Source organism: Rhinolophus ferrumequinum (assembly GCF_004115265.2).
Source record: "Rhinolophus ferrumequinum isolate MPI-CBG mRhiFer1 chromosome 13 unlocalized genomic scaffold, mRhiFer1_v1.p Super_scaffold_3, whole genome shotgun sequence".
NCBI classification, from domain to species: Eukaryota; Metazoa; Chordata; class Mammalia; order Chiroptera; family Rhinolophidae; genus Rhinolophus; species Rhinolophus ferrumequinum.
The window spans coordinates 2072811-2089897 of NW_022680356.1; the positions used below are offsets into that span (position 1 = coordinate 2072811).

Consider the following 17087-nt stretch of genomic DNA (forward strand, 5'->3'; position numbering starts at 1 on the left):
CTTTTGGCTATTGTGAATGACACTGCAAGACCTTGGGCTCTCAGACCCCAGCCTCAGTTTCTTCCTGTATGATGAGGACACAGTGGGGCCAGTTACCCCCCACTCCCGTGGAAGCCCCCTCAGATGGCTCAGCATCTCCATTCTACCCCAAACCTCACCCTCATCTCTCAAAGGAGGGGTCATACCCCTCTTTCGACTGCTTACTTTGTAGCTGCCACTTTCTGTCTTCATGATAAATGTGGGCATTGGCCACCAAGGGCAGGGTTCCTGTTCCAGTCATTTCTGGGATCCCACAGAGGTTTGGCCGAGGACTGGGGTCCTTTAATACCAGCCATCTCTACTTCAGTGTTGAGCTGAGAGTTGGGAAATGCCCAAAACCCATTTCAAGCCAAAGTCAGAAGCACTTTGCTTACCCCACTGAACCCCCAGGAGCCTGCTGATGAGCACGCAGGATTTCCCCAAGACTCGAGCTGTGCCTGTAGAGCATAAGGCAGCGGAGATTCCTGGATGTCCTGCCTCAGCCCTACTACTAGGTAAGGAGCCTATTTTACGGTCCCAGAGCCTGGGGAAGGGGAAACATACTACAACTCCCAGAGGCCCTCGGGGTCCAGGGGGCGGCCCCTGCCCCTCGTGAAGAGTTGGACCCACCAACCGAAGCTTGAGAGGGGCGGGGGCGGTTCCTGGGGTGGGGCGGGGCCGGGGAGGCGCGGGGCGGCGCGGCGACCAGTGCGCGGAGAGCGCGGGGTCCTGGAGCCGCGCGTGCGGAGGGCTCGGCGTGCGGCGGGACCTCGCCGGGCCATGGGTAAGCAGCTCACAGCCGGCGGGGACGGGCAGTCCCCGGGGAGCGCGAGGCTGCGGCGCCGGGTCTCCCCCGACTTTGCGGCCGTCAGCGCCGCTTCGGGGGGCGGAGCGGGGCCGGGGCGCACTACGGAACGCGGACCGGGGACCCAGCCGGCCCGGGGTCCCAGCCGGCCCGGGGCGCCAGCGCCTCCACCCGCGCGTGAGGGGAGGCCGGGTGTCGGCGCGCACTCTTCGAAAAAGGAAAGACAAAAAGTTCTGGCGGCCAGGGGCTTCCCGGGCGTTTATATCGAAACTCTTCTCGCTGTCTCCTGACCGAGATGTACCGAGTCCTGCGCGCTCTGTCATCCCACTTCCTGCTGTGGTTTCAATCTCGAGCTGGCCTCAGCTAATTTGTTGTGACAGCTGTCCGCGGCCGTCTCCCTGCCCCCGTCGGCCCCCTCATCTGCCCCCTGCCCCCATCGCCCCCACCTCCATCTACTCCCGCATCTGTGCTCCACCCCGGTCTGACCCCCGCCCCTATCTGCCCCCTACCTCCGGCCCCCTGTTGCCCCCGCCCCCAACTGTCCCCCACCTCCATCTGCCCTCTGTCTGCCCTCCACCCACGCTGACCCCCGCCCCCATCTGCCCCGGGTTCTCAGAACCCGCCGCGCCGCCGGGAAGAGGCGCCGGCCTGGGGCGCGCTCCCTACCGCACCCGCCGTTTCCTGAAAGTGACGCTGCGCGGGTTTTGAAGAACTTGCTCGACGCACTTTGAAGAATCGCGGGTTCCTCTTTCCGCCGGGGTCGTGCTGGTTCTCGACGCTCACCCGCTTCTCGTCCACGGTTCTCGTTCTCTTTCCTCTCGCCTTTCACTTTTTCTTCCCAAGCCTGTCCTCGTGTCTCCTGCCCACCCTCCTCTGCCCCGCGGCAGCAAGAGGGTCGCCGCCCTCCGCTCTTCTGTCCTCTCATCTTTCCTCTCCCCCACCCGTCAGGGGAAGGCGGCCGGGAGTGAGAGAAGCGCGGGCGGCGAGCGCCCTTCGCGGTCCCTCCGCAGCATCCAGTCGCGCCGCCCCGCCGGGCCACCAGCGTCCTTTTGAGGGGACATGGGCGGGCGAGGAGGGTCCCCGGGCCGAGGGGAGGATTACCGGCACTGGTTGCCCCACCGGAGCACCGCCGTTGCGGGCGTCGAGGTCTCTGCTCCTGCAGAGCAGGGGAGGGATGGGAGGTGGCTGCGAGTGGAGTTCCAAAGTCCACACGATCCCGGGGACCCGTCAGTCCCAAGAGCTTGGGAGTGGCAGAGGTAGAAAGGCCTCAAAGACTCAGTCCTTCCTTTGATTTACAGTCTGAGAACGGGCGGGGAGACCACCAGGGTCCGACCCAGGGGGAGGGCAGGCCTCCCAGACCCCGCCCCTCTCCGTCCCTACGTTCCTGTGTCTCGGTGAGAAACTGGCTGGGATGGTCCACACTCCTTGGAGAGTCACCGTGGGGGGGCGCTGGGAGGAGGGTGGAAGGCGCAGAGGCACTTGTGTCCCTGCAGGGGTCAGGCTGTGCCTCTCCTGTTGGGCCCGTCTTGGACAAGCCCCTGAGCGTGGCGTCTCCAGGTGCAATGGGAACACAAAGCATAGTTCCTGGGAGCACAGGAAACAGGACAGGGCTGGAGCTGCTACTTGTTATCAGATGTCACCCAGACTCAGCGTGGAGGGGTGTGGGGATGCGCCCCCATCCTGGAGTAGGGTGTCTGAGGACATGCCAGAGCCCCTAGGAGGGGCTGGAGTCACAGAGAGGCCTGAGAGTGGGCGGTCTCACATTGGGTGCCTCATACCCCACCTTTCTGTACTGTCAGGCTGTCATCCTGGCCCAGCTGCTCACAGACCCTGTCCCCCCACGTCCCAGCTGAGACACTGAGGCAGGGCTGTAGCAGGAGTGGCACCCTGAGCCTTCAGGGGTCCCATGTCCATCCAGCTCATCTGTCCTCAGTGTTGGCTGCAGTGCAGCCACCCAGAACCGCCCTTCAGAGCGGACTCCACATCGGGCAGCTGCTCCTGGGCCACAGGCCGCTTCAAAGGCTGCCTTTGTTTGGGCTCCAGCTGAAGTTAAGAGCAACGTAAGCCAAACACCACCTCAGGCGAGGGGGTGGGGCCGGCGGCTGGTTGTTATTGAGGCTGCTGTTACCATTAATGTGGCAATTGACACGGTGCTCCTAGTGGGTGACTTTTCATGAAAGGAAGTGTCACTTCCTTCTCATTGCACCAGGAGTGAATGGGGTGCTGCGGGCAGAGAGAGAGAGAGGTGGTGCAGCTTGGCACTGGGTCGCTGACCGGCTGACCAGCTGAGTAGCCTTGAGCTAGTCACAGCCCAAGCCCTTCTCTGGGCATCAGGAATGTCTGAGATCAAGTGGGGCAAATGTTTGTGGAGCACTGCTCCTGCCATACGCTGCTCTGGGCAGTGGGCCACGGGGCTGCCAGCAAGACAGGCGGGCCTCAGCCTCACCAGCTGCCTGCGCACACGCACACACTCACACTCACACAACACACAGTATACACACTGTCACACAGATGCACTCACTTACACACTCATCATACACCACACACAGTCTCACCACTCGTACGTATACTTGCACACACACTCATGCAGTCACATACTCTCACACTGTTACACACACATACACTCATACTCCTACAGTCACACTCTCACACACTCACACCCACATACTGTGGTTTGTGGGGGAAACCTTATTTCTTACTTGGTTCTGCTCAGCACGTTGGGCTCGAGCAGTCTAGTCACCTTACCGGTGGGGACGCCGCGGTGCAGAAGCAGTGACTGACTTGAAGGGCACGTGACCTGTGTGGCGTCACAGCCCCCTCCCCACCGCTCCTGACGCAGCCTGTCTTCTGGAGGCAGGGCGGCTCTTGTGAGCAGGTTCACAGGAGGGACGTGCTGGGAGGCGGAGACCCACGCCCCTGAGCACAGATAAGGACCCTGAGTCTCCCTGCTCCCGTGAAGAGAACCTCTAGACCTTAGGGTTCTGTGTGCTGGGACAGTCTCACTGCTCTGGTTCTGAATCCCAGCTGTGACCTCAGGCAAGTTACTGAGCCTCTCAGAGCCTCAGGCAGTGTACCTGTAAAAAGAGAAAATTGCACCCACTGGGTTGCTGGGCAGACTGGGTGAGGCCGTGTGCAGGAATGCCTCATCAAGACCTGCAAGGCAGTGCCTTGAGGTAGTGGAGTGGATAGTGTGTGAAGGGGACAAGGGGACGGCCGCAGGACGAGTAGGTGGCAGGGAGCGCCCTCTTTTGGAGTTAGGGACTGAAACTAACCTCTTCGTGGCTCTGGTTTTAGGGTCTGGGGCTAAGCTTGACTTGGACACACCACAGAGGTGAACAGAAATCAGATCCTAACACAGGAAGGGCCTTGAGCAGTCCGCCGCCCAGCACCCGCCACGCCACTCGCTGACCAGGAGGGACTGGGCCACAAGGGCCAGGGTTCATGTGGCCCAGTCACCAGCCTTTGTCTTGTCAGGGACTGTGGAGTGAGGGCATGTCAGGGTCTGTGGAGCCAAGTCCTACTGGGGATCACCAAGGCTTTTCTTGTGCTGTTGTCTCGCCATGTGAAACACGAGGAATCGACTCCACAGGAAGGACCCGGGACCTGTCAGGGCCGTGTGTGGACCGCAGAGGGACACCTGAGTCCGTGTAGACACATGGTCCTGGAAAGGGATTTGCCACACAGAAAGGTGTTATTTCTCCTCAGAGGAATTTCTAGATTTAAACGCAATTCAATCAAAACCCCAGTGGTTTTTTATTTTTCAAGGGAATGTGACAGACTTATCCTAACATTCAGATGGAATTTTTTAAACAGAAGAGTAACGATAGGGACATGCCCTCTGGAGAGTATGTAGAAAGCCACAAAAATTACAGAAGCCCCAGCATTCCACATGAATGGAACACAAGCGAAAGTCCAAACCCATCCCAGATGTCCTCCTTAAAAGCCTTTAGATTGGGGAAAGTAGCATTTCAAATTATTGGGGCCGGGGTCACTCAGTCAGTATTGGAACTCCCTAAGCAGTGTGTGTAGGTGTGGTTAGGTCCTTATCTGGTACCTTATAGATCCCAGACGGATTCCAAGGAAACAATGGAATAGCAATTGCCATTATTATCATTACCGCTTCCTGGACGGAAAAAGTAATGTGTGAATGACATTCCTTTGGCGAGCAGAGGTTTTTATAATTGGATCTGCCTCCTCCGTTGCAATAGGGCATCTGGGCTTCGTGCTCAGAGGGGATCTGTATGCGTGGAGCAGGACAGTGATGCCGTGGCTCGTGGCAGTCACTCAGGGCGGTGGGGCTGTCCTGCCTCTGAGGGCTGGGAAACTGGGACGGCTGGGCCACAAGCCTCTTCCCTCCCCTGCGGAGTCAGAAGAGGGGCCTGTCTCAGGCCCTGCATGGAGGCTGGGCAGGCAGGCGGTTTCAAACATTTTTCATGGCAGAACGCTTTTTCCAAATGCAGATTTATTTCCCTAGAACTCTGCTCTACAAATGAATGGGGAAGGGAGGGACTAGGGCAGCGGCCAGGCCTGAGGGCACCCTGGGGAAGGAGGGCCGGGAGTCTCCCAGCCTGCCACCTAAGGCTGTGGCAGCGGGGCTCGGAAGGCCCTGCCAGGACACCCAGCACGCTGGCCCTGGTCTGGGGAGAGTGGAGGCCAAGTTCACGTGGGGACTCAGCTGGACACAGAGGTAAAGAGAGGGTGTCCCTTTGTGGCTCTCGGCAAGCGTTGTCTGGGGTTAAACAGCTCAGACTGGTGACCTCCTTTCCAGGTAAGCAGAGCGCCTGACTCCAGGAGACCTTCCCTGAGTGTGGCCCAAGCAGAGCATGCCAGCTCTAGGACCCAGCAGAAGGGACTATTGGTCCTCTGGCTCGGTGGCTTTCAACCTGGCTGCCTTCTGAGATCCCCTGGGAAGCTTCAGTCTCAGATGCCCCTTGCCTCCAACTCAGGTTGGGGGGGCGAGACAATTATCAGTGTCTTTAAAATGCTCCCCCTGTGATTCTAATGGGCCCTAGTCCAGGCACCTATTTGTCTGAGGCCCAAGGGCAGCGGCTTGCCAGGGTCACATAGCAAATTTGCAGGAGGGCTCCAGTGAGAAGCCCAGGTCACAGAACAGATGGAGAGAGTCCTTTGAAGCTGAGGATCTGAGCCAGCAGGAAAGAAGGGAGGGATGTGACAGCAGGAGAAGGAGAACAGCTGGTGGCAGCGGGTACCCCCATGACCCAGAAGACTTCAGCACTTCTTGGACAGTTAGTAGAGGACTCCAGGGTTTTCTCTCCCGTTTCACAGAAAGGAAGACTGAGCAGAGTTTGGGGGTTCATTTATCAGTGCCCAGTTGTTTTGGGAGCTCAGCTATGTCTCTGGTGAGTGGTCAGGAGTCAGCCTGATAGGGTGGCCGAGTCTCTTCTGTGACAAGCGTTAGGACTGGTTTGTCTTCCAGGCGTATTTAGACTTTTCCCTCCAGGCTTTGCAAATGTTGGCGGTAACCACAGTGGCCACAGTGGTGGTGAGGCCAGGCCACTGGACTGGGGGTCAGACACACCTTGTTCTGAACCCTGGTCCCCCAGCGAGGCAAGAACGTCACCTCTCTGGCTTCAGTTTCCCCCTCGTTAACATGCATGCACGAGAGAGCTGAGGCCCGTGCAGCGGGAATTACTGGAGACTTAGTGGCGCTTATGTGAACAGCTACCAAAGGGGACAGCAGGTTCTAACGGCACGTGCTTCTGCGTGCCACTGGCCTCGTGGGTATGTTACCTTTAAGGAGATTCTTTTTTTGTCTGGCATGGGGTGGGGAACCTCACAGGTTCCCAGCAGTAAGGATTGCCTGAGCTGGAGCGAACCAGCACTATGGGGCACTTCATAATAGATCAATTAAAAAAAAAAGGGAAAAAAGAAAAAGAAAAGGTGCTCAAATGACCAAGCTTCCTGGTCTGGGATCTGCTGCCAGCCTGCCGCAGGCCCGAGGCACCTTCTGTGGCTGTGTTTTTGTCAGTGGCAGGGGTGTTGCTTTTTTGCAAGCATCAGCTCTTGGCTGCCCTGGGTGAAGTATGGCCCCTGGCTCCTCCCTGCGTTCACACTTACCAGGCAGATGACGTCAGAAGGGCCATGAGGAGACCAGAGAGAGAGACAGGAGCGCTGTGCTTAGCTGGGGACTGGGGAGGGCCACCCAGAAGAAGCGACTTGTCAGGTGGGACCTGAAGGGTCACCAGGACCTTTGCAGGCGAGGGGAGCAAGGGGCAGGGCGGACTGTGCAGATACTCAGGGAAAGGTCGGCTAGGTCCCAAATAGAAACTATGCTCAGTTATTCCTGGAGGACCTAAGGTCCAAGCTCCACTGCGGTGCATGGGGGCAACCTCCGCAGCTTTCCCAGTTTGGCTGAGCTGCTGTGAAGACTTCCTGCGTGAATGTGGGCAGCATTTGGAGACAGGATTTCCCTGAGCGCCACGGCGCACCTCCAGCCTTCTCTGACTTGACCCCAGGCTTGTTTAGGGTTTCCTTCAGAGACATGGGGGACGGCTGGAACAGAGGAAGACCCAGATGGCAGGCATGACACAGGCGGGGCCTGGTGGGGGTGACGTGGGGAGAGCAGAGGGTCAGCTCTCCAGGGGGCGCCCACATGTGTGTTTATGGGGCCTCCCGCCTGGGCAGAGGACACCATTCAGATATGCCGCCTCTCTCCAGGGAGCCTTTCCCTGCCTGTGGTCTCATGTGTCCTCTGCCTCCTCTCCCTCTTCTTCCTCCTTGCAGCACCTCCTGTCAAAGGGAAAAGGAAGCAGTCAGAAGGGGGTGACACCCTAGAGCCACCCGTGTCCCCTCAACCTGATGGTGAGGACAGCAGCAGCCACAGCCCCATCCAGCTGGAGGTGAGTTGGGCAACCCCCAGGGATCTCTCCTGGTGAACTTGGAGACCCCAAGCTCTCAGGAGGGAGGTTTGTTCCCTCCCGCATCCTGCAGAGCCGGGAGAGGGTCCAGGCCGTGTCCTGCGTCCTACAGTGGGAGGTGTGGGAGCCGTGGGAGTCACCAGGCAGGGCTGGCAGACTTCGCTTTCATAGCTGAACGCTTTATCAAACGAAGATTACCTGGAAGCCTGATCAGATGAGACCCATAGGAGCACCATTCTGTGATGCAAAACTGCATGTACACCCATCCGCCTGTGGACATGAAAGTCACTCTGTGAGGCCCACGAGGCCATTGGGCTGAGCGCAGTCCGAAGAGGAGCCGTGGGTGACACGGCAGAGCGGTGTCATTTTGGCTGTTTGCTTGGGTGGCACAGTGTGGAGTCACAATGCCACTTTATGTAGACAAGTAGTCGCAGGCGGTCACAGTTCGTAAGGGCCTGCGTGGAGGTCAGAGAAGAGGAATAGAAGTGCACGTTCATGTGAAGAGCGGCAGTTGTCGCCTTGCTTCTGAGGCCGGCCCCAGCCCAGGGCCTCAGTCTCCAGTATGTTACAGTGTCGTAGGGAACGTGAGCGTACGTGTTTATTGTCAGCAGAGGTTGGATAAGTCAAAAAATTGCTGACACGGCACTTGAGTAGACTATGTAGGGAACCCAGGGCTCTCTGAGCTGTTCTTGGCCCAGGTGGTTCCATCCTTCTGGTGTTTGGGGCCTCCCAGCCGGAGCCTGGGAGCTGTCTGTCCCCCGAGCCCTCAGCCCCAGCCCGACCACCCCCTCTGCCCTGAACCCCCAGCCAGATGAGCAGCATCCATAAAACTGCCCGTCTGGGAGCAGAAACCCAAGCCACGTGTGTCCGACAAGTGCACCAGGAGCCCAGGCCACGGCTCCACCTCCCTGAGTTCAGCGCTCAGATGGGCGGGTCAGGGAGGTGGGCCGCCATGTCAGAGGTTCGGTGGGTGCAGGCCCGGCCAAGCGGCCCCACAGTGCCAGGAAGCACCGAGCACTTTTGTTCCTTCAGCTTTGAGCACAGGGCACACCGAACCTGCCACCAGGAACTCACAGTCTGGTGGGGGAGTTGAGACACAGGTGTCACAGATGTAGAGCATGATAAAGAAGTGATCTGCGCCTGCAAATAGAGGCCTGGGGAAGGCGTGGGGCTGCTCCCATGGCCGTCTCTGGAGCCAGACCTCTGTGGACCCTGACCTGGGGTCCTGGGCACTAATAGGTGACAACTGTGTCTTTCTGATGCCAGGACAACACTCCAGGCCAGAGCAGTAGACTGGGTGCTGGAGGCCTGCTCCCTCCTGGGGGAGCCTGGGGTGGAGGGTCTCGCACCTCATGCCTCCCCAGCCAGTGGCACTGCCTGCCCCCTGCCATCCAGCAGCTGAGGGCTGCTCCCAATGCCTCCTGTTCTTTCCCCAGGACCCCCCTGAGGCAGGCGGGGAGCGGGAGGAGGAACAGGCCTTCCTGGTCAGCCTCTACAAGTTCATGAAGGAGCGACACACGCCCATCGAGAGGGTGCCCCATCTTGGCTTCAAGCAGAGTGCGTCCCTGGGGTGCAGGCAGGGAGGGGGGCCCACCAGGGGACCCCACCAGGCAGCGCACTGGGGCAGGCACCTCTGCTCTGGGTGACCCTGACACCAGCCCACAGGGGTTGCACGTAGAAACGGTATCCCCTTCCAGGTACTGGGCTGGCAGCGGGCGGGGCTGGATTTCCATCCTCACCGGCCACTGGGCCACCAGTGCAGGGGGCTCAGCCTGCCGTCCATTGCAGTGGCCCTGGTTCTGAGCGTGCCTGGCAGGACCGTGGAAACAGGCTGCTTGCTGGCTGCACCGCCCTCCCACAGACAGCGGACTTGCCCTCTCTTTTACAGTTAACCTGTGGAAGATCTACAAGGCAGTGGAGAAGCTGGGGGCCTATGAGATGGTAAGGAAGGCAGCGGGGTCCGCACTGTGTTGCGTTTCCCTGTGCATCCCCACTGGGCCCAGGGAGGCTGGGGAAGAGAGTGAGCCCAACGGGGCTGCCCTGGCCTTCAGACAGGAGGAGGGGGAGGGGCTGGCCTTGCCTGCTGACTTTGCTGCTCGAAGCAAGTTTTCCTCTCTTCCCCATCTGTTCTACCTGCCCTGGGTTGGGAAAGCTGCTTGGGCCAGCAGTCCGGTGCCCTGGGGAGGGAGAACTTGCCCACCGCCAGATGAGCCCCCTCCAGCCTCCCTGGCCCCACTGCTGGAGAAACAGCTGTAAAACTGCCATCCCTGCCGAGTGGGGACCCTGCTACCAGGGGGTGCGCCCTCACGTGGTGCCTTTGCAGGTGACTGGCCGGCGCCTCTGGAAGAACGTGTACGACGAGCTGGGGGGCAGCCCAGGCAGCACCAGCGCGGCCACATGCACGCGCCGCCACTACGAGAGGTGCGGCTGGGGGCCAGGTTACAGGACACCTGGGCCCTCACCTCCGAGGGGTGGGCAGAACTGCAAAGGGGCTGGGAGTAGTGTGTGGGAGAATATACATGAGTGTACAGGGGTGGGGCGGGATGAGCGGTGGGGTGCGGCCGAGCACGATGCTCACCGTGGCCAGAGCGCTGGTGGGGCAGCTAGGCTGCAGGCCTCCTGGACAAGATGAGGAGCATGGCCCTGGCTGTGGACTGTCGTGCCCTGTCCACAGGGTATCCGCGATTGCAGGGAAGAGGCGGGAGGGGCAGCTGTGCTTGCCAGCCCGGCCTCCTGTGGACGTGCGGCTCCTCCTCAGGCTGGTCCTCCCGTATGTGCGGCACCTGAAGGGGGAGGATGACAAGCCGCTGCCTCCCTCCAAGCCTAGGAAGCAATACAAGATGGCCAAGGAGCCTCGGGGAGATGACAGCGCTGCTGAGAGGCCGAAGAAGGCCAAGGAGGAGAAGCCGGTGGGCCAAGTAAGTGCCAAGCCCAGCCAGGCCGCCAGCTGACCCTGGGCCTCCATCCCTGCCGCTCATAGCTGCCCCCGCCTGTTGTCACCGTGGCATGGCCACAGAGATCCCTGCCCAGAGCACTCAGAACCTGTTGCGCAAATTGTCCACTATTTGAGGGCCCACGTGGGGTCTGAATGCCAGGCTGCACCCCATTCTCTAGGTCCTGTGTCCTGACACCAGGCTGTGTCCATTCAGAGGACCTTTTGAAAATTTTGCACAAAGGCACTGGAAGGGCTAGCAGAGGCTCCTGGGTACCTACCTGGCCCTGCTGTCACCAGGTCCCCTGGTTAGAATGCATGCCTCATGCCCAGACCTGAGGCCTGGCCTTTTCTCATTCTAGATGATGCCAGGAAAGGTGAAGACAGATGTTGACCTGGCGAGGCCCCTGAGCCAGGATCCCCCCCAGGACGGCATGGAGCAGCTGGGCCCAGCCCCTGGGTCCTCTCTGCCCTTCGTGGGTGCCAGCAGCTGTCCTGAGGCCTACAAGCGGCTCCTGTCTAGCTTTTACTGCAAAGGGACACATGGCATCATGTCACCACTGGCCAAAAAGAAGCTCCTGGCCCAGGTGAGCAAGGCAGAGGCCTTGCGATGCCAGGAGGAGGGCTGTCGCCACGGGGCAGGCAGCCCTAATGGGGAACCCCAGGCGTCCCCAGCTGCTTGCCTCCTGGAGAGTCCTCACAGCCCAGGAGGGCCACCCGAGAACCCCAGGCACCGGCTGGCCCCTCAGGAGGGATCCCAGGCCCTTGGTGGCAGCCTCAGGGAGGAGGCTCGGGCGAGCTCCCACCCACCAGCCCCCATCTTCACGGGCTGTTTCCACGCCTACCCCACCAAGGTGCTGAAGCCCATCAGCCAGCACCCCCGGGACTTCTTCCCTCATCTCAAAGACGGGGTGCTCTTGGGGCCCCCTGGCCAAGCGGAGGGGCTGCCAGTCAAAGAGCCACCGCTGGTGTGGGGTGGGGACGTAAACCGCCCCTCTGCGTTCCACAAAGGCAACTCCAGAAAGGGCAGCCTCTACCCCAAGCCCAAAGCCTGCTGGGTGACCCCCATGGCCAAGGGCCCCGCCGAGAGCCCCGTGCCCCTGCCCACCTTCCCTAGCAGCTCAGGCCTCAGCAAGCGCAGCCGGGAGGAAGAGGGCTTTGCCCCTGGTGGCAAAAAAATGCGGGCAGTGTCTCCCTTTCGCAAGGAGATGGACACCAAGGAGTATGGGGCCAAGTCGGTGGGGCCCGGCTTGGCCGTCTCCTGCCTACTGGGCCCGGCCCTGGGGCCTGGCTTCCCGGACGCCTACAGGGGCACCATGCTGCGTTGCCCACTGAACTTTGCCAGCACCCCGGACCCCTTAAAGGGCCCGGCCTCACTCCCCTTCAGCCCCCTGATCATCCCAGCCTTCCCGGCTCACTTCCTGGCCACCACGGCCCCTTCACCCATGGCCGCTGGCCTGATGCACTTGCCCCCAGCATCCTTCGACGGTGCCCTCCGCCACAGACTCTGCCCGGCCTCATCTGCATGGCATGTGCCACCTGCCACAACCTATACAGCACCCCGCTTCTCTTTCCACCTCAACACCAAGCTGTAGGTTGGAGCCTACAGCACTGCTGTGCTGTGCTGCGTTCTGGAGGGTCTCGTGTGGCCCGAGGTGGGGGCACTGCCGGGGGGCTCTGGGCCTGCGCCTGTTCCGCAGGAGAGCTCGGCTGTGCCCGACACAGGACTGGGCCCTGGCGGGCGCCTGACAGGGAGGCCGTGGGAAGACGGGGCTTGTCTCAAGGTAGCAGCCTGCGCCTGGGGGCTGGGGACCTGGTTGGAAGGCCTTGGGAGGAGGGGGCAGGGCGTGCAGCTGGGGCCCTGTACTGGGGCAAGCGACTGGGTGAGGGGTTGAGAAGCTGGACAGCAGCTTGAGGCATCCAGGTGTCCACAGAAAAACCGAATAAAATGTGTGAACCCACGCAGCCCTGAGGTGTGATGGTGTGACTATGAGGGCTGGCCAGGCGTGGACATGCTTGTGGGTGGGGCTACCAGTGGGGTGGCCCTGGGAGTCAAGGAGAGGCAGTGCGCAGCACCCACTGGGATCCGGAATGCTGCCCCCCCCCCCCACTGAAGAGCGGGACACAATGCAGAACAGCCTGTGCCTTCAGTCCGTTTTCCAGGTGGAGCCTTGGGACAACTGCCTGTTACTTTCCTCATTGTCCGTGGGCCTGAGGCTCAGAGAGGTCCAGTGACACCCAGGTTTCCCCAGCAGGTAAGTGGCAGAGCAGAGGGGTGACTGCAGCCCTGGGAGCTAAGCCACAGGACCCGGGCAGAGGGATACGCTGGTAGCTGTTAGCGCTCTGTGGACTGCGGTGCCAGTGGGAAGCCTGCATCGGCCTGTCCGGGAGGTGATGTGGCTGAGTCCTCCTTGAGCCCCCCAACCGTCCTCACTTGCCTGCCAACACCGGTGGGCCAGGAGATTCCTGCTGGGGGGGGCACCTGGAGGGAAGGGGGTAAAGGGGCCAGAATCAGCCTGGGCATCTGTGCTGTTCCGGGTCTGGGTGCCCCAGGGGCTCCACACCCTGCAGCCTAAAATCCCCTTCCTGGGACTCGGGGGAGCAGTGGGGGCCCCTGTCTCAGTGGGAGGGAGGGAGTCAGGGCGCCTTTCAGAGGCATCACCCCCCACCCCCTGCCAAGCTGGCTGTTCCCAGAAGCCGGGCACAGCCACCTGTGGAGCTGCACACGTTCCTGGAAAGGCAGTACCACTAACTGGCCAGGTGGATGCTGGGTGGCAGGCGTGGGGCCACTGGAACTCACCCTGTCCTCTGGGATGCTCATAACCTCAGGCCATGCAAGGGGCAATTAGTGTCACCTCCCCCCAACACACACACACACACACAAACAGGTGAGCAGGCCGAGGCCAGAGACGTCTTGCTTAACCAAGGCCACCTCTGAGTATGACAGAACCCAGACCAGGTCACATACGTCTAGCACCAGGGGGTGGGGCTGCCAGGGTTGAAGGGCGTCCTCTCCAGCCTCCAGCTGGAGGAGCTCGGGTAAGCACAGGTGAGGTGGCTCCCCTCCGACCTGGGGCCAGTGATGGGGGAAGTCAGAGTGGTGGCCACTGCTGTTGGGAAACTGTCAGGCTCATGGCAGTGGGGGGGAGCGGGGGCGGTGTCTCTCAATTCCCCACCGTACCCCTCCTGGGAGCTGCCAGATGCTGACCCAAGCAGATGCGAGGAGCTGTGTGGCCTCCAGCCCTGAGCTCCGCCTCCCACAGGCACCTATGTGCTACCCACCTCTGAAGTCTCAGTGGTTGACAGAGGGGTGAGGACGTGTTCTGCCACCCTCCCTGCAAGTGCCCAGAGTGCTGGGCTGCAGGTCATCAGAGGCAGACCCCCTGGGTAGGGGGAGTGAAGGCTACGTGTGGGGGGTCCTGCCTGAGATAGGGCAGCTGTGGTCCCTTTCATCAGCAAGGCTAGAGCAGTGGCCTCGCCTGGCATCGAGGTGGCCAGGTCTGCACGGTGGCAGGACTTGGTTGGGTACTGGCCGCTGAGAGCTGTGGTGGTGGCACCCTCTGGAGGCTGCTCTAGGGACTACGCCGGTCCACGTGGGGCGTCAGTGTGCTGAGCTAGTCCGTGGTCAGGACGCTGAGGCGCCTGCTTGGGCTCCACAAATGCCCGGGGCTCTTTATGGGCATGCTTCCTCGAAAGCCTATGTGCGCTGTGCCCTGCAGATCCACTGTGCTGGCTTTGCACAATTTCTCACTCTTCACAGTTCCTGGGGAAGTGACTGCCCATTTACAAATGGAGAACGAGCTCTGAGACCTGAACCTTCAGCTCCAGGCCAGGCTGAGCAGGAGGGAGCCTGGCTACTGGAAGGGCAGCCTGCACGTGCCTCTGGGCACCGCTGCCCTCTGTGGGCAGGCGTGCTCCATCTGCAATCCTGTGTTACCTGCTAGGTCCTGACATTCCCTGACTGCCCTGGGGATCCACTGGCCAGCAGGACTACATTTGGGGTGTAAAGGACCCCTTTCAAACCATCTGTGCTGTTCGAGCTGTTGTTGATGGTGGCGGTGAGAATTTATGGCCATGTGAGACCACCGCCTGGAGCTGAGAAGTGGCTGCTGCCCCTTGAACAGGGTGTACCTACCTATTCACCCCCCCACTTTTCCCCTACCCTGGCAGGCCCAGCCCCGCCAGGCCACCCAGTCTCCTGTGGGCTGGGGCGTTTCCACTCATCAAGCCAGTCCTGGGCTGCTTAGACACCAGGCGGCAGCCATTCTGCTTTGTTGTCATGGGTGGGCAAAGGCCAATTTCCTAAGCTAAGGACTCCAAGGATGTCACTACTAGAAAACTCCGAGGGCTTCCAGACGGGACTGCAAGGCAAACTTGCGTCACTGCCAGATCGTCCATGCAGTGTCCCTTGTTCACAGGCCAGCTGGAACTGGTGGCGGTGGGCTGGACAGGGCATGCCCGATTCCTGCATATCCAGCAGCTTCTGCCCTTCCCGGGGCCACGTCTGTGCATCTGCGAAATGAGTGCTGTCACTTCCAGGTTCCGTGCTGCGACTCAGAACGAGGTGCCAAAGGGTCTAGTGATGGGCGAAGGCAGGTGGCCTGCACCCTGAATACACTCCTCGTTCCTAGAGGACCTTCCCAGTTCCACTGGCCCCTGGCCGCTCCTGCAAAGCCAACATCACCTGTCCACAGCAAGTGGCAGCCGTCACTCAGCCCTGTTTATGGGGCCCCCATGGGGAAGAAAGGGGTTCCTGGGCATGTGTCTTGGGAAGGTGAATGCCTCCCGTCTTCACTCCTCCCCCATGGCTCCTGACTGTCTCAGGTCTTGGGGTTCCTCCCACATGCCTGCTGTGTCACTGGAGGGAGCTGCGAGGTGGGGAGGAAAGACCAGGAGCTCGAAGCTAGAGCACAGGCCCTGAGACCGACTCCCTCACAGATTCGGTGGGTGAGTGGGGGCTTTACAGGCAACAGAAACAAACTCCACTCAGGCAGGGGAGAGCCTGCATGGCCCACAGACTGCAGGGGGTGCTACAACCAGGCCAAGATGCCACAGCCCAGTGCCCCTCTCTGGGGCTGCCATGTGAGCTAGAGCTGGCTCCTGCTGTTTCATCATTCAGTGGTGACACGCTGGTAGCTCGAGTTAGGACACCCCCCAGGAATCAGCAACCACTACAAATCAAGGCTCCCCATCCCTGGTCCCGGCCCCCAGCTTCCACCACACTGCACACCACTGCCAGTGCCATGGGTTGCCTCCCTCCCAGTGGGTCTCAGCTCCAGAATACATTTTCAGGAGAGAGAATCTGATCTCCTGTCCTGTGCTTACCTGTGTTCCCAAGGCACCCACCCGTACCTCAGTGGAAGTGTGGCCAAGTGGACAAAAACGGCAGCTGTCACACTGGTGACACCAGGCAACACAGGTGACACACTGGGGTTTAGTGTGAGGCTTCCCTGGCCTCCATGTCCTCATCTGTGACATGGCAGTAATTTCCACCTCAAGAGTCCTGGGCATTGAGTCCTGCACGAGAGTGCATCAGCAGCTTCTTCCTGCGGTCCTGCTTGGCCAACCTGCCCTGCCCTGCCCCTGCCCTGCCCTTCACCCAGGTACCAGCTCTGACTGATCATGTCTGCAGCTTTGGGCTGACTCAGTGTGGAAGGGCATGATTGATTGGTAATGTCTGCCAGGCCCCAGCGGGCAGGAGGCACACTCACCTGCCAGGGTTGCCATCCCCAGCTCTATCAGCATGATGACCAGCTGGTGACCACCCGATGAGGGACTAACTCAGGTCCTGGCCCCACTGCCACCTCTCAGCCACAGGTCCTGTGCAGAGCTGTTTGGTTTCCCTTCCACGTGAGCAAGGGCTGTGGGGGAGCAGGGCCAGAGTGGGGAACCCAATCCTAGAAGCCCGGGTGGGACATCACTTGCCTGGGAGCTACCAGGTTGAATGCCTGCGTAGTAATTAGTGAGGCAGCTTCTTGGGAGAAAGCCAGGTAAGCTGCCCACCCCAGACCCCACTGCAAAAATGGGCTGTGTGGACAGGGATCATCTGTGATCGAAACCCAGAGTACACTGGGAGTGGAACTGCAGTGTTGTTTACAGAGTAACTGTGGTGCTTCTGAGATGGGACCCGTGGCCTTGAGTACGGGGGAAAGCAGTAGATGATATATTAAAGGAATCATTCCAAATTCTCCTTTGTTCTTGCTAACAGAATTGTAACTAGGTCCTTACCGGTGGGGACACCGCGGTGCAGAAGCAGTGACTGACTTGAAGGGCACGTGACCTGTGTGGCGTCACAGCCCCCTCCCCACCGCTCCTGACGCAGCCTGTCTTCTGGAGGCAGGGCGGCTCTTGTGAGCAGGTTCACAGGAGGGACGTGCTGGGAGGCGGAGACCCGCGGGGGACGCGCGCTGGTTTGCACCCCTGAGCATTCGTTCATTCTTGAGCATATCCCTTC

General features: G+C 60.4%; 1 protein-coding gene across 2 annotated transcripts; it reads left to right on the forward strand.

Annotated features, from left to right (window-relative positions):
- Positions 1-710: 710 nt before the first annotated feature.
- On the forward strand, positions 711-12589 carry ARID5A (AT-rich interaction domain 5A). Of its 2 annotated transcripts, XM_033100973.1 has the most exons (7): positions 711-802; positions 7568-7683; positions 9138-9258; positions 9590-9642; positions 10025-10122; positions 10460-10619; positions 10996-12589. In XM_033100973.1, exons 1-7 carry the CDS (start codon positions 799-801, stop codon positions 12226-12228), a joined length of 1785 nt encoding a protein of 594 aa, XP_032956864.1. In that variant the 5' UTR covers positions 711-798; the 3' UTR covers positions 12229-12589. The 2 variants fall into 2 exon arrangements, with proteins under 2 accessions (XP_032956864.1, XP_032956865.1); XM_033100974.1 differs by lacking the exons at positions 711-802; positions 9138-9258.
- Positions 12590-17087: the final 4498 nt, after the last annotated feature.

What these genes read in the sequence shown, in the direction of transcription:
- ARID5A (XM_033100973.1), top strand. An exon ending in AGCTGGGGGCCTATGAGATG is followed by an intron (nt 9,643 to 10,024) that starts GTAAGGAAGGCA and finishes GTGCCTTTGCAG; the next exon opens with GTGACTGGCCGGCGCCTCTG. An exon ending in AGGAGAAGCCGGTGGGCCAA is followed by an intron (nt 10,620 to 10,995) that starts GTAAGTGCCAAG and finishes TTCTCATTCTAG; the next exon opens with ATGATGCCAGGAAAGGTGAA.